Below are 12728 nucleotides of genomic sequence, written 5' to 3'. Positions count from 1 at the left end.
AACTGCAGAGAGGTATGGTGTGTGTATAGCTCAAGCCGAGATGGAGGGAAGTCAATTAGCGTTTTAGAGTTGATCTGTTTGTTTATTTGCTATATGTGTTGTCTTCGGTTCTTTTTCTTTCTTTTTTTGTTTGTATTTTTGTTTGTTTTGTTTCTTAATGCTTTTATGTTTTTTGCTGTAAAGAACTCAATAAAAAGAAATTAAAAAAACAACAACAAAATGGTCAAAGGTCTGGAAACGATGCCTTATGAGGAACGGCTAAGGGAGCTGGGCATGTTTAGCCTGGAGAAGAGGAGGTTAAGGGGTGATATGATAGCCATGTTCAAATATATAAAAGGATGTAATATAGAGGAGGGAGAAAGGTTGTTTTCTGCTGCTCCAGAGAAGCGGACACGGAGCAATGGATCCAAACTACAAGAAAGAAGATTCCACCTAAACATTAGGAAGAACTTCCTGACAATAAGAGCTGTTCGACAGTGGAATTTGCTGCCAAGGAGTGTGGTGGGGTCTCCTTCTTTGGAGGTCTTTAAGCAGAGGCTTGACAACCATATGTCAGGAGTGCTCTGATGGTGCTTCCTGCTTGGCAGGGGGTTGGACTCCATGGCCCTTTTGGTCTCTTCCAACTCTATGATTCTATGATTCTATGATTATAGTCCAGATTGTAATTATTAATTTTCCCGGGCTCTCCATAGTCTGGACCTTTGAAGCATATCTCCAAATCTTTGTTCCTGCCTCTTCTCGTTTTCATATTTTCCGCCTTCTGATCTTAATGCTTTAAAGTTCTCCGTCCCTGACTCTGCGATTCTCAGTCATGTCAGAAATCATATATCCTTTCATCTGTTGAATACAGCTTTATTTGTGTATATATATTTTTTCAACTGTCTATTTGCCAGTGCAGCTTTCCCTGACTCCGTTCCAATCTTCCAATCCGGGCTGTTGTCCAAGCTTTTTGTTTGAGATTTAATAACATAGTAGCTTCCACATTATTAAGTTATTACTGTAAATTGTTAAGCATACTGTTTGTAATAATGCAATGTAAATGAGCTGTATTCCACAGATATAAGTCATTTGGCGATCAATCAGTCTCTCAGAGACCACACAATTCCCCCCCTCTGTGCCCTATGGGGGGGCTGCTAGAAATCCATCAGCCTTCTCTCTCACTCATAATGCAATAAACTTCTGCAAACAGCTGCACTATATGTTATCCCAAATTGTTATCTCCAGTCATTACAAAGTCAGCCAGCAAATATTTCCCGCTTCTCTCGAAAAGGGAGGAATTCTCATTTTTCCGTGCTGGGTCATATTAACAAGCGCCATCTTGTTTCTACATTTATCTTTATCAAGTCTTTCTAGTCTAAGTAAAGCTGTGCAATTGAATACTTGTTGTGCTCTGGGACCCAGTGTCCTGCTGCGTGCACCTTGATGCAAGCTGACAATCTCAGATGCGGCAGTTTTGGTGGCTGTGGGTGCCTGAGGACGTCAAGGAGTAGGTTCACGCCTGCAAAAGCTGTCAGTGTGCCAAGCGGCCTCAAGAAGCCCTGGTGGGGCTACTGCAACCCCTGCCTACACCGCAGGGGCCCTGGGAGACCATAGCCATGGACTTCATTACTGAACTGCCGTCCTTGTGACAGCAGACTGTGATCTGGGTGGTGGTGGACCTGTTTACCAAGATGGCACATTTTGTGTCTTGCAAGGGCCTTCCAACAGCCTAAGAGACAGCCCAGTTCTTCGTAGATCATGTCTTCAAGCTGCACAGTCTGCCACAGCGAATTGTGTCTGAAAGAGGAACCCAATTCACCTCCCAGTTCTGTAAGAAGGTCATGCAACTTCTGGACATGGAACTGTGCCTCTCTTCAGCTCATCATCCGGAGACCAACAGAGAGGCAGAGAGAACCAGCAACACACTGCAGCAGTACCTGTGTTGTTACGTCAGTTACCAGCAGGATGACTGGGTGGCCTTGCTCCTCTTGGCCAAGTTTGCATATAAAGAAGTCTGACCCATCTTCTTTAACTTTCCATATGCTGGTGGAATCCCACCACTCCAAATGGTTGGCTCGCATTGAAAGCAGAATCAGAACATGTGGCCTATCACTCGAGTCGCTGCTTATGCTCCCATAATTGGAAGCATTCCAGACAATCAAGTGCAGAATCCTAGAGATTGAATTCCAAGCCCTTAGCAGTACAGCCAATAAAACCTGTTCCCCATTGGGGTTGGGAATTCTACCCTCATTTGGCCAGGGCCCTCCATATTTACATTACCTTTATGCTCCCCACCTAAGCAGAGCTATTTCCCTCTCAAGATTTCACATCTTGCCATCTAGTAAGATGTTAGATTCTTGAAAATCCCTTATTCTGAAAGGTACTGCCCTTGTGGCACAAAACAGGCTGTATCTATCACACACGTTTTATTTCATTGCCCAGTTTATGCAAAAATAAATGATTAGTATTTGGCCCCCTTATTGAAGGAGGGGATCTTCCAGGGTGACCTATCTGTTGAATAACTGTAGGAATGACTTGGAGAATGCAGCAAGATTTTGGAGTGACGCCATGAAATTACGTCACCATAGGTCCTAAGAGCCACCTTTGTATCTCACAACGTCTGGACAGTTTTATCCTAAAGTGCCTCCTACTATGTTTTGTTACCTGTGTTGTTTTCCAATCCATGTATACGACATACTCTTACTATGCCAATAAAGGCGATTGATTGAGAACTAAATTATACTTAAGAGTACACCCATTGAAGTTAACAAACCTAAGTTGATCGTGCCTGTCAGAGGACTGCCATCAAAAGGGGGGAGGGAGGCAGGAACGATAGGGAAACAGTCGCCTAGTTTTCGCAAGGGAATCAAACATAAGGAAAAGAGGAGGAGATTGGGGGTGTCCAGCTTCTTAAGATGGGGGGGCGGAAGAACCCACTCTTGGAATCTGCTACTGACTGAGGCAGACATGAACTTTGGACTTCTGCACTGTACATAGTTTGCACCAAATAAAACCTATAAAAAGGCAGGTCGGAGTCCTGGCTGTTTACTCGTGAGCAACCATACGCATCCTTGACAGCGCCCATCAATTTCAGTGATCCTGCTCTGCATAGGACTGACACAGGATACAACCCAAAGTAACATCCAAACTGTTCTACATTGTTATTAACACAGTTCTATTTTTAGTAATTCTGCCCAGAATCTTTTTTTTAAAAGGTTGTTGTTAAAAGGTGGTCTCTTGTCCCTCAGTGTCTAGGGTGGTTGGGAAGTGAGGAGGCTAGGAAGTTCACAACCTTCAAATAAGCATTTCTAGAAATAGATATCTAGGCTGTCTGGTTTGGAATTTGAACCTTTATCTTACGCTTTACAATAGTTGCTTTTCATGCCAACTTGCTTCCTGCCCCAATTTGTCTTAACAATTACTGTTGTGATTCCTTACTGTAGTAATTCCTAGTGTCCTTCCAAACCCACAGATTCGTCAGTGGGCCATCCTGAAAGCCAGGAGCCTGGGGAAGGTGGACAGGGACGACTATTACAACATCCAGGAAGTGTTGACGTGCTTGTTCAGAGTCATAGAGCTGGACCACTTTGAAAACTCTGATACTTATAACCTTGCAATAGTTGAGAAGGGGAATCTTATCTTGTTGCCTCGCCATCTGTATGATACCACCAGTTACAAAAACTACTGGCTAGGTGAGTAGAAGCAAGCTGAGATGTTAGGCATGAACCATTCTATAGAGAGTGGTAGCATTGTAGTACAGCAGAGATGGCTAAACCTTTTTGTCTTTTGGTACAACCACCCCACACTCAGTCTGTGTGTCTTCCCCTCCAGTGCATGCATGCATGCACACACACACACACACACACACACACGGAAAGCTACCTTACACTGAATTTGACCATTGGTCCATATAGCTAAAAGCTTACTAACCTGTGGTCTTAGATGTTGCTGGAATATGTTTCTCATAATCTTGGACTATTAGCTTGCCAGTTGGGGCTGGTGGGAATCGTAGTCTAATAGAATTTAGAGGGCTGCAGGCTTGCGCCCTGAGGCTCCTTTTCTCCTGTTCCTTGTAGAATGAAAACTTTCCTTCCTTTACCTGTATCAGACATTTTTTTGTGGCATTTAACTGTTGCATATATCATTTTTAAAAATTACACCATCTCAACTATGTTTGTGCAACCTGTTCAAAGAAATGTGTAATGAAAAACAGGGGAAGCTAACATGATGCCCTCCAGATGTTGTTGGACTCCCAACTCCCATCAGCCCTAGTCAATATGGTCTGCTGCCAGGGATGATGGGAGTTGTATTCCCAAGCTCTAGAGGGCTCCAGAGATTAAAAGTTTGAGTGGCATGCTAGCAGGTGCAATTACAAAAGTAGGTTTTGTTTTGGTTGTGGATTAAGATCGGGAGTTAAGCCAACACCCAGTGATAGCTTCTGAACTTTCTCATTTGCATTGTTGTAGGTATCTGTACGTTGTTGATGGTGCTGGAAGAACAAGCCATGGATTTGTTGTTGTTTGGCCCAGACAAGCAGATTGACTTCATGCCGTGCATAATGAAGGCCATGAAGAAACCAACAGAGGGTAAGTAACTAATAATCATTGGGGGCAGCGATACAAGCAAATTAAAAACAGTCTGAGTGTTCACTCTCTTAAGGTAAAATCATTCCTTTCACAGAACTTGTACGCCAAGTAACTTACTTAATGTGGAAATGTTATGGTATAGTATATGATGGCTGACAGCTAGTTTCTTTTTAAAAAAAACTTTTTTATTTATTCAAAATGAAAAAGTAAAAGAAAAATAATTATTCCATTTTGCATATCATACTTTGGAAAAAAACAAAACAAAACCCATATACACAAAAATAAAGAAATACTAAAACTTTCACCCGTGTAGCTTCCCTCCACCACAACTTGACATCCTTTATACTATAAATAGTTTAACATTGTGTCTTGTATTATCCAATATATATCCATTATTAATTTTACCTTAGTTTGATTCATCTTTACATACTTATTCTACGCATAGCAATATATTATTCTTAGAGCAGTGTTTTTTCATATAGTCCTCAAAACATTGCCATTCCTTCCTTAGATTTTGGTTGGACTGATTTCTTATGGCTGCCATTAATTTGGCCAATCTTATAAATTCACATAATTTAATTATCCAATCTTCAAATAGATTTTTTATTGCATTAGCCATGAGGCCATAGCATGATATACATTGAAATAGCAACATAAAATGGGGATGGGGAGATAAAGGTAGATATCGTCCTGGGCGATTACTTAAAGAAAGAAAAAGAAAAAAACCTGCTGAGGCTGGAGGAGGACCGTTAAAGGGTCCTTCAGCTCCTCAGATATGTCCTAACTCGATTGTCCTTGTACAATTAGGCTACTTGGAATTTCGTTCGGTTGTGCGGCGTATCGACTGCAGCTGTGGTGTTAAGGAAGAAGTTAGTGCCGCTTTCCTCTTCATCACACTAAGCAGGAAGTTAGCTGTCATCTCGGTAATCCAACAATCAGAATCCTGCAAAAAGAGGGACACTATCCAAGGCTGGATTGGGAGATGAAGCTTATTCACGAGGGGAGTTAAAAACCGAGATCTTTCATCTGTCCAGTTGGGACAGAAGAGCATTACATGTTCCATAGTCTCCAGGGTCGTGTCATTACAGGTGCATGTTCTGTTTGCGATGGGAACTCTGGAATAACGACCCGACAGAACTGCTGTAGGAAAACAGTTGAGACGGGCACAGGTAAAGGCCCTACGCTTAGCCTCCGAAGAAATTGTGAAGCAGTATAGAGGGATCCCTTCAGGGGGTGGAATAGCTAGGGCTAGGCCTGAACACGGTCCTCTTGCATAGGAAGCTGTGTTAGAGAAGTCAAGTTGCTGTAGTTTCTTTTTGATTAGAGGTAGGGCCGCCGGGCTGATACACTCTAAGTTAAGAACAGTTTTACAATTCAAATTGAGAAGAGAGCGGAATTTGAGGTTAATTGTAGTTTTCCAAGGGGAATTATGAATGTCTCTTAGGATCAGATTGGAAAAACCACCTCTAATTCGAGCATCCGATGCTAATAGGTGGAAGCTGTAGGAAATGGCTCGACTCCATGCTCGTTTGACAATTGAGGGCTGGGCGAACTCGAGTCGTAGGGCTGCACCTGAGACACATCTCGGGACGCCGGAAAGAGATCTCAGAAACATATGAAGTGGGCGATCCAAGTTACCTGATATTGCTGTAGTCCATACTTCGCATCCATATAATAATTTAGGGACAACTTTGGCATTAAATATTTGAATTGCTGCTGGAAGATGTTTGCCGCCCTTCTGGTGGTAAAATCGGACAATGGCGTTAGAAGTCGTGGTTGCAGCGAAAAAGGCAGATTGTAGGTGGGTGGTCCAGGAGAGATTATAAGAAGAAGAAGAAGAAGAAGAAGTGAATATTATGCCTAGATATTTAAAGGCTTTTACCTTTTCTAAGTAGCCACCTGTGATCTTAAGCGGCTCCAACTTGAGTTTGCGGGAACGAGTGAAGTGGAGGACTTTCGATTTTTTATAATTAATGTTAAGAGCTTCCGTCTTACAATAGGCGATAAATGCATTAACTGCATTTGCTAGGTCCGCAACTGTTCTGGATAAGATGACGGCATCATCAGCATAGAAAAGGGAAGCAACGGGGTGGCCTGCTAAGTGAGGAGGATACTTAGATGCTAGCTTCAAAGTGGAAATTGCATCGTGAAGATAGAGATTAAACAATAAAGGGGCCAAGAGACAACCTTGTCGGACGCCCTTGGCCGTTGGAAATGGAGTAGTGAGGGAGCCGTTGGGACCACTTCGGACGCGGGCTGTGGTTGTGATGGGATGATGAGCTGCTTGTGCGTAAAATCGTAGTCCCTCAGAGTTTGTGCAACTCCACAAACCTCTGTGTGTGACAGAACTCCTCAGACATGTCTGCTCTAGTCACTTGCAGATTCCGACAGTGGTTGTTTTCGGAAGCGCTTCCAGCATAAAAGCTCCTTAACGGAAACACGTCTTCGGGACTCGCGGCGTGACAGCTTCCGGCGAGGAATAGGTCTCCCTATGGGAGCTTCTGACACCTCCCCACTGTTCTCGCTGGACGTGTCCCTGAGCCCTCCCTCTTGCTCGCTTTCCCTCAGAGATCCTCCCCTTTCCCTGCTAGTTCCTGCTCTAGCTGCTGCGTCTCTCTCAGCCTTTGTGAGACTCTCCTCCAGAGACCCATCTCTCCCCCTGCTGGTCCCTGCTTCAGCTGTTGAGTCCCTCCCAGCCTCCGTGAGCCCTTTCCCCACCTGTTCCTCCGATGGCAGTTCCCTGACAGTGGTGTTTGAATAAAGGGAAATAATTAGGGAGAGGAGGTGCGGATCAATTCCCAAATGGGCAAGTTTGGACCATAATCTCTGCCTAGGAATGGAATCAAAGGCGGCCTCCAGGTCCATGAAAGCGGCAAATAGGTGGCCTTGCCTTGGAGCAGTGTATTTACTGGCAAGGTGATAAAGAGTTAGACAGTGGTCCATGATTGACGCTGACTTTCGGAAACCAATCTGTTCCAGCGGTAGAATGTTCCTCTCCTGGACCCATGAGAGAGGTGCCTCCAATAAAACAGCGGCAAATATTTTCCCCGGGATGGATAATAAACTGATGGGGCGATAGTTCCTAGGGATGTTTGGCTGGCCGCCTTTGAAGATCGGAACTATTATAGCTTCTCTCCAGGAGTCGGGGATGTCTAGGGCGGAGGAGATAGCAGTGAATACAGGAGTCAGGTGTTCGCTCCACCAAATAGGATCAGTCAGGAAAAGGTCCAACGGGACCATGTCTGGGCCGGGGGCCTTATTCCTTCGCATTGACATCATGATGTTGGAAATGCGAGTTGAGGTAAAGTTTATTGAGGAAGTGGGACTAAGAGAGCAGGAACAGAGGTCCGACGGGGACTGAGGGAGATCTGTAAGAAGATTTGAAGAAGCGAAACTGGTTGAATAATGGGCAATCCATTCATCAGCGGAAATCTGGGTAGCTGGATTGAATGGTGCCGAAGGTCTGACTAAGCGCCAGAAGGAGCGGGAGTCATGCCTTTCTACAGCCGAATGAAGAGTGGACCAAGCCTCAAGGATGTGCTGCTGTTTCTTGCGATGAATCATGTTTCTGTATGTCCTTTTAATATCTATGAGCTTTGCACGTGTTTGGGGGTCGTTGGAAAATTTAATGATTCTGACCATTTTCCTAATTCGCCTTCTTAGGGCTTTACATTCCTTGTCAAACCAAGGCGATTCAGAGAAAAGGCGTTGGTGAGTAGGCGAGGTGGTGGTTGTGTAAATTGTTGAGAAAGCATCAAGTAATTTCCGATATTGATCAGCGGGCAGGATTGAATCAAAGGGAGCTGCAGACATATCAAATGATTTTTGTATGTCCAGGGCAAGAGAGGAGCTGAGGCTTGTCCATTTCTTTGTTTTGTATACAGGGTGGCTTTGTACCATGGTTCTATAGTTTGAGGGGACTGAAGGTGGCTCTGTTAGGTTTAACAGTAGAGTCAATGGAAGGTGGTCACCACCAGAATATTCAGCCACTTCCATTTTTGTAGAAATTGAGAATAGCTCCGGCGTCAGTAAAATGTAGTCAGCAACACTGGTTCCCCGGGGAGTGATACACGTTAATTGCTGCGAGGACAAGGGAGTAATGTTGCCATTCGCGATGCAGAGATCGTTTTCCATGGCCAATTGGGCCATCAGTCTCCCCGACGCATTTGTTATAGGATCAAGAGAGCATCTGTTTCCCCAGGGGGGCTGCAGGGGGGTGTCCAGGAGTGCTGCGGGAGATACTATATCATCGTCGTTGGGACCTATTCTTGCATTAAAGTCGCCTAAGAGGATTTGAGGGAGTCCTGGGTTAGTTGTTTGAAGATCTTGGAGCCAAGACGAAAGTTCAGACCACCTTTCATTGCGGTCGGAATCGTTAATTACTGGGGGCAGGTATACTGTAGTTAACAACCATGGGCTTTTGATCTTTGGGAGATGGATCTTTATAGTGAGAAAGTAAGGGGAAGATTTAATTTCCTCGCAAATAGTGAGAGGTAAGCTGGTTGAAATAAGACAGGCGAGGCCAACTTGGGGGCGACCCCTGTTGGTTAGTTTGCGAGCACAGGAGCTAAAGGAGCAATAATTTGGGAGAGCGATACTTTGTTGGGACCAGGTCTCTTGGAGGCACACAATGTCGAAAGAAGAGATGAAATTCATTGCTTCAGGATCCATTTGCTTTGTCGCCCAGCCGTTAACATTCCAGGAGACAATTTTAAGGCTCTGGGATGGGTTGGATGCGTCTTTCAAGGAAAGAACTGCTTTTGCTTGATTTGTGAGTGAGGGTTGAGTCTGGTCATATCTAATGGTGTCGGATTTCCGCGGAGATAGGGAGCCGGCTGGAGTTTGTCTCTGGTCTGATCTTTGTCAATTATTTCCCAAGGTGCTTTTAGGGATTACTTTTTTATGAGCCAGCCCATTGCTCTCCATACATGGCAAACTAGCCAAATGTTCTATAGTTTCGGCTGTTGACTGTTGAATACTGACATTAGTGGTCACCGGGCCTTTGAAGTGTGTTGTCTCTTTCCGTAGGTATTTTTCCGGTACCTGATTGTGGCCTAATTCTGCCTCATCTAGGTACCTCAGCTTGTCCCAAGAGCCTGGTGAGTTCACCTTCGGGATGGTTCTCCTTATTGGAGGTGGTGTAGTGTTCTCTTCAGTGTGCCGGGCTTCCTTAATTGAGGGTAGGTTAATCTCAGCCATTGTCTGGAGGCAACATGGCCGACAGGCCGCTGGGTTTTGTTCTTGTATTGGGTTCAAATTATAGGAAGTCTGGTCCTTTTTATGGACGTCCACATTGATTTCCTTGATTATTTCTCTCCCAGCCAGCTTAACCCTTAGCATATCCAATCTTTCTAATATTTCAGTCTGCACCGGAGATGGAAAATGGCAAAATTGCCTAATTAAGGTATTTTCTTCCACGGAGAAAAGATCCTCATCTTCATTCTCTTGAAGTTGCAGGTCTTGCAGGTGGGCATCTTTCCTTTTTAGTTTTTGAAGCTCTCGTTTGAGCCCATTACCTTGGCTCTCCTCATACGAAGTCCCGGGAGAGTCTGGTCTTTGAAGGTCATTAGTGAGTAACTCTGGAAGGTGATTAGGTGAGTCCTCAGTGGATTTTAAATCAATTAAAGTGTGGTATTCAGCCTTTTGATGACGTGCTGCAGTCGAGGTTGCAGAACTGGGGAGTAGTGGGATAGGGGAGGTCTCATTTTTAAAGAACCTTGATATTTTTACACCACTTGTCTTTAGGTATTCTCTATGTTTATATATCAGTTTTGCCAGTCTCCGATCATGGAATGTAACCACCGCCCTGGCAAGCAAGCCATCAAAATATAGATATTCCACTTGGTCCAACTCCGAGGGATTACTCAAAATACCTGGCATGTATGCTTTAAGGAAGTTCAGTAGATGGACTTTGCGATCCTCTTGAGATAAAAGTCCTGGAGGCTTGGGATAGCTTGAAAAAACAAGCTTGTTTTGAAGCAACACCAGCTTCCAGTTCTTATTTGTTGGAATGCTCTCCTTATTGGTTTTGGAGTTGTCTATGGTTAAAACGTAGGACCATGGATCTTGGGGTAATAAATCTTGCTTAGAGCTTGGTGGTGGAGCAAGTGCTGAAGGTTTTAGACAATCCTGGGCTTTATCAGCACAGACGTTTGGGGGCAAATCCTGTTTAACTGTCTTCTTGGCTAAAGACTTCACAAGGTTCCCTCTAGTCCCAGAGGCTGATATGCACTCGAGTAGGTTAAAAAGCTTTTTAAAAACCATTTTTTTATAATGCACTGTCTTAAGATTTTTTATGTTTTTACTTTTTTTAACATTTTTAACAACTCTGGATCTCCTTTTACAAGCATTAGTTCTGCGGGCTTTCTTACCCTTCCTTAGTGGGCCACTTCTGCAGAGGGTGGAGGCGAGGCCATGATTATTTTCCGATTCTTCAGGTATTCCGACGGGTTTTCTCCAGAGAGTTTTACAGGAGTCAGCCATGATGGTAAGAATTTTTGTGCAAATGTCCAAGTAGGACTTTATGGATTCAATGTCCTCAGTAAGAAGCACTAGCCATTTGATGGTTGAGAGACCCTCTTCATTTGGCTCGTGGGAATGAGGATAAGAGTCTTTCGAAGGTTTAATATTTTCCGAGGCCAATTCTGAAATTTGTTTTAACATTACTTCCTCCATTTTTTGGTCTAGCGATGGTTCGGGGGGAGCTTGGGGTTTGGCTTTCAATTTCGGGGATGCTTCATCGGCTGTATCGAGGATATTTTGTGTTGCTTCCAATATATTTAGGCTTTTGTCGCTGCTTTTAGTACACTCCTTTCTTTGCATAACTAGTCCTTCATTATGGCTGTAAGAGAGATTGGTAGGAAAGAGTAGGATTTCTCTTCCCTTCTTGTTCTTATTCTCATTGATTTCAGTCATTTCCTCATTTGTCCCACATTTTGCTCTGTTCATGTAAAAGCAAGTTATTTTTGTTTGTGCTTTCTTTAGAGTGGCTCTTTTAAAGGTGGGTCTTACAGCCTTCAGAGAGAAGCCTGAGGTTTTGCAGCCGCTCCTGGTCGTCACCATTGTTTCCTTAAAGTTGTAAATTTGTAAGTTATTCCTTTATTGTTGTAATAAACACGCTACAGTGCGTTGACTGAGATAATAGACAGGAGGTATTTGCAAAAGAGAAGAGAGACAACCTGGTGGAGAGGCAGGGGTGAGTTTACTTCTTCAATTGCTGCAAGGTGATTACCGCAGAGGCTCTGGTACTCCCCCAGTAATAATCAAGATGCTTAAAAAGGATTTTTAAATATACATAAATATATCTTCTTTCAGGGTCTCAGTACCTTAAAACTTTGAGTTAAAAACTTAATTAAACTAAACTAGGATCATTAGCTCCATCGCAGGGCTCTCCGCAAGTCAGTTTTGGGTAAAAGGGAGAGGTTCCAAGGCCTCCCCAGGCCCTTATCAGGTAAGCAGTTTTTCATTCCTCCCAAGGATTTCACTCTATTCACGTTCTTTTCCTTTAGGGAGTTATACTCACTCGGCTACAGTAAGAGTTCACAACAGGTTTCATTCAGCTATTAATCTTCCTTCTTGTACAGAAATCCTCCTGGCAAGCTTTGTTGTTCCTCCCCTGCGCCCAGGTTTCCTTCAGATTCAGCCGCTCCTTGTTTCTCGGCGTCTTTTCTCAGGTTGAGCAGTAAAACAATAAAACAATAAACTAAAAGCAAGGCGAGGTGATGAGGCAGCCAGTAAAACGTTAAAAATATAAAATTAGAATTAGGAAGTGATTAAAAACTACTTAAAAGCTTAACGAAAGACAGGAGCTCTAACTAGGCTGCTGTCTCAGTCGCCATCTTAAACCGACTTCCACCTATCCAATCTTCTTTAGTGGGAATGATGTCTCCTTTCCAATTTCTAGCAGGTAGCAATCTGGCTGTGACTGTGGCATATAAAAACATCCTTTTCTTATCCTGTGGGATGTCATTTCCTAAAATACCCAATAGGAACGCCTCCAGTTTCTTCTCTCTAGAAATTTCGAACTTTTTTTTCTTTAATTCTTCATGGATACATCCCCAGAAGTTCTTAACTTTCTCACATCCCCACCATACATGGAACATTGTCCCCTCAATTTTATTACATTTCCAACACAGGTTGGATTTTAGTTTATATACCTTGACT

General features: G+C 43.6%; 1 protein-coding gene across 1 annotated transcript in view; it reads left to right on the top strand.

Annotated features, from left to right (window-relative positions):
- Positions 1-12728, top strand: part of LOC308578062 (putative helicase senataxin) — a gene marked incomplete at both ends in the record, with an annotated part of 129961 nt that overhangs the window by 15316 nt on the left and 101917 nt on the right. Inside the window, 2 exons of the mRNA XM_081178345.1 lie at positions 3452-3671; positions 4446-4565. Coding sequence (XP_081034471.1) covers positions 3452-3671; positions 4446-4565 — 340 coding nt within the window. The remainder of the gene's footprint in view (positions 1-3451; positions 3672-4445; positions 4566-12728) is intronic.

The sequence above is a fragment of the Podarcis bocagei genome, assembly GCF_964188305.1.
Source record: "Podarcis bocagei genome assembly, chromosome: W".
NCBI classification, from domain to species: domain Eukaryota; kingdom Metazoa; phylum Chordata; class Lepidosauria; order Squamata; family Lacertidae; genus Podarcis; species Podarcis bocagei.
Note: the sequence above shows the minus strand (reverse complement) of the source record. Positions and strands in the feature narration are given on the sequence as shown.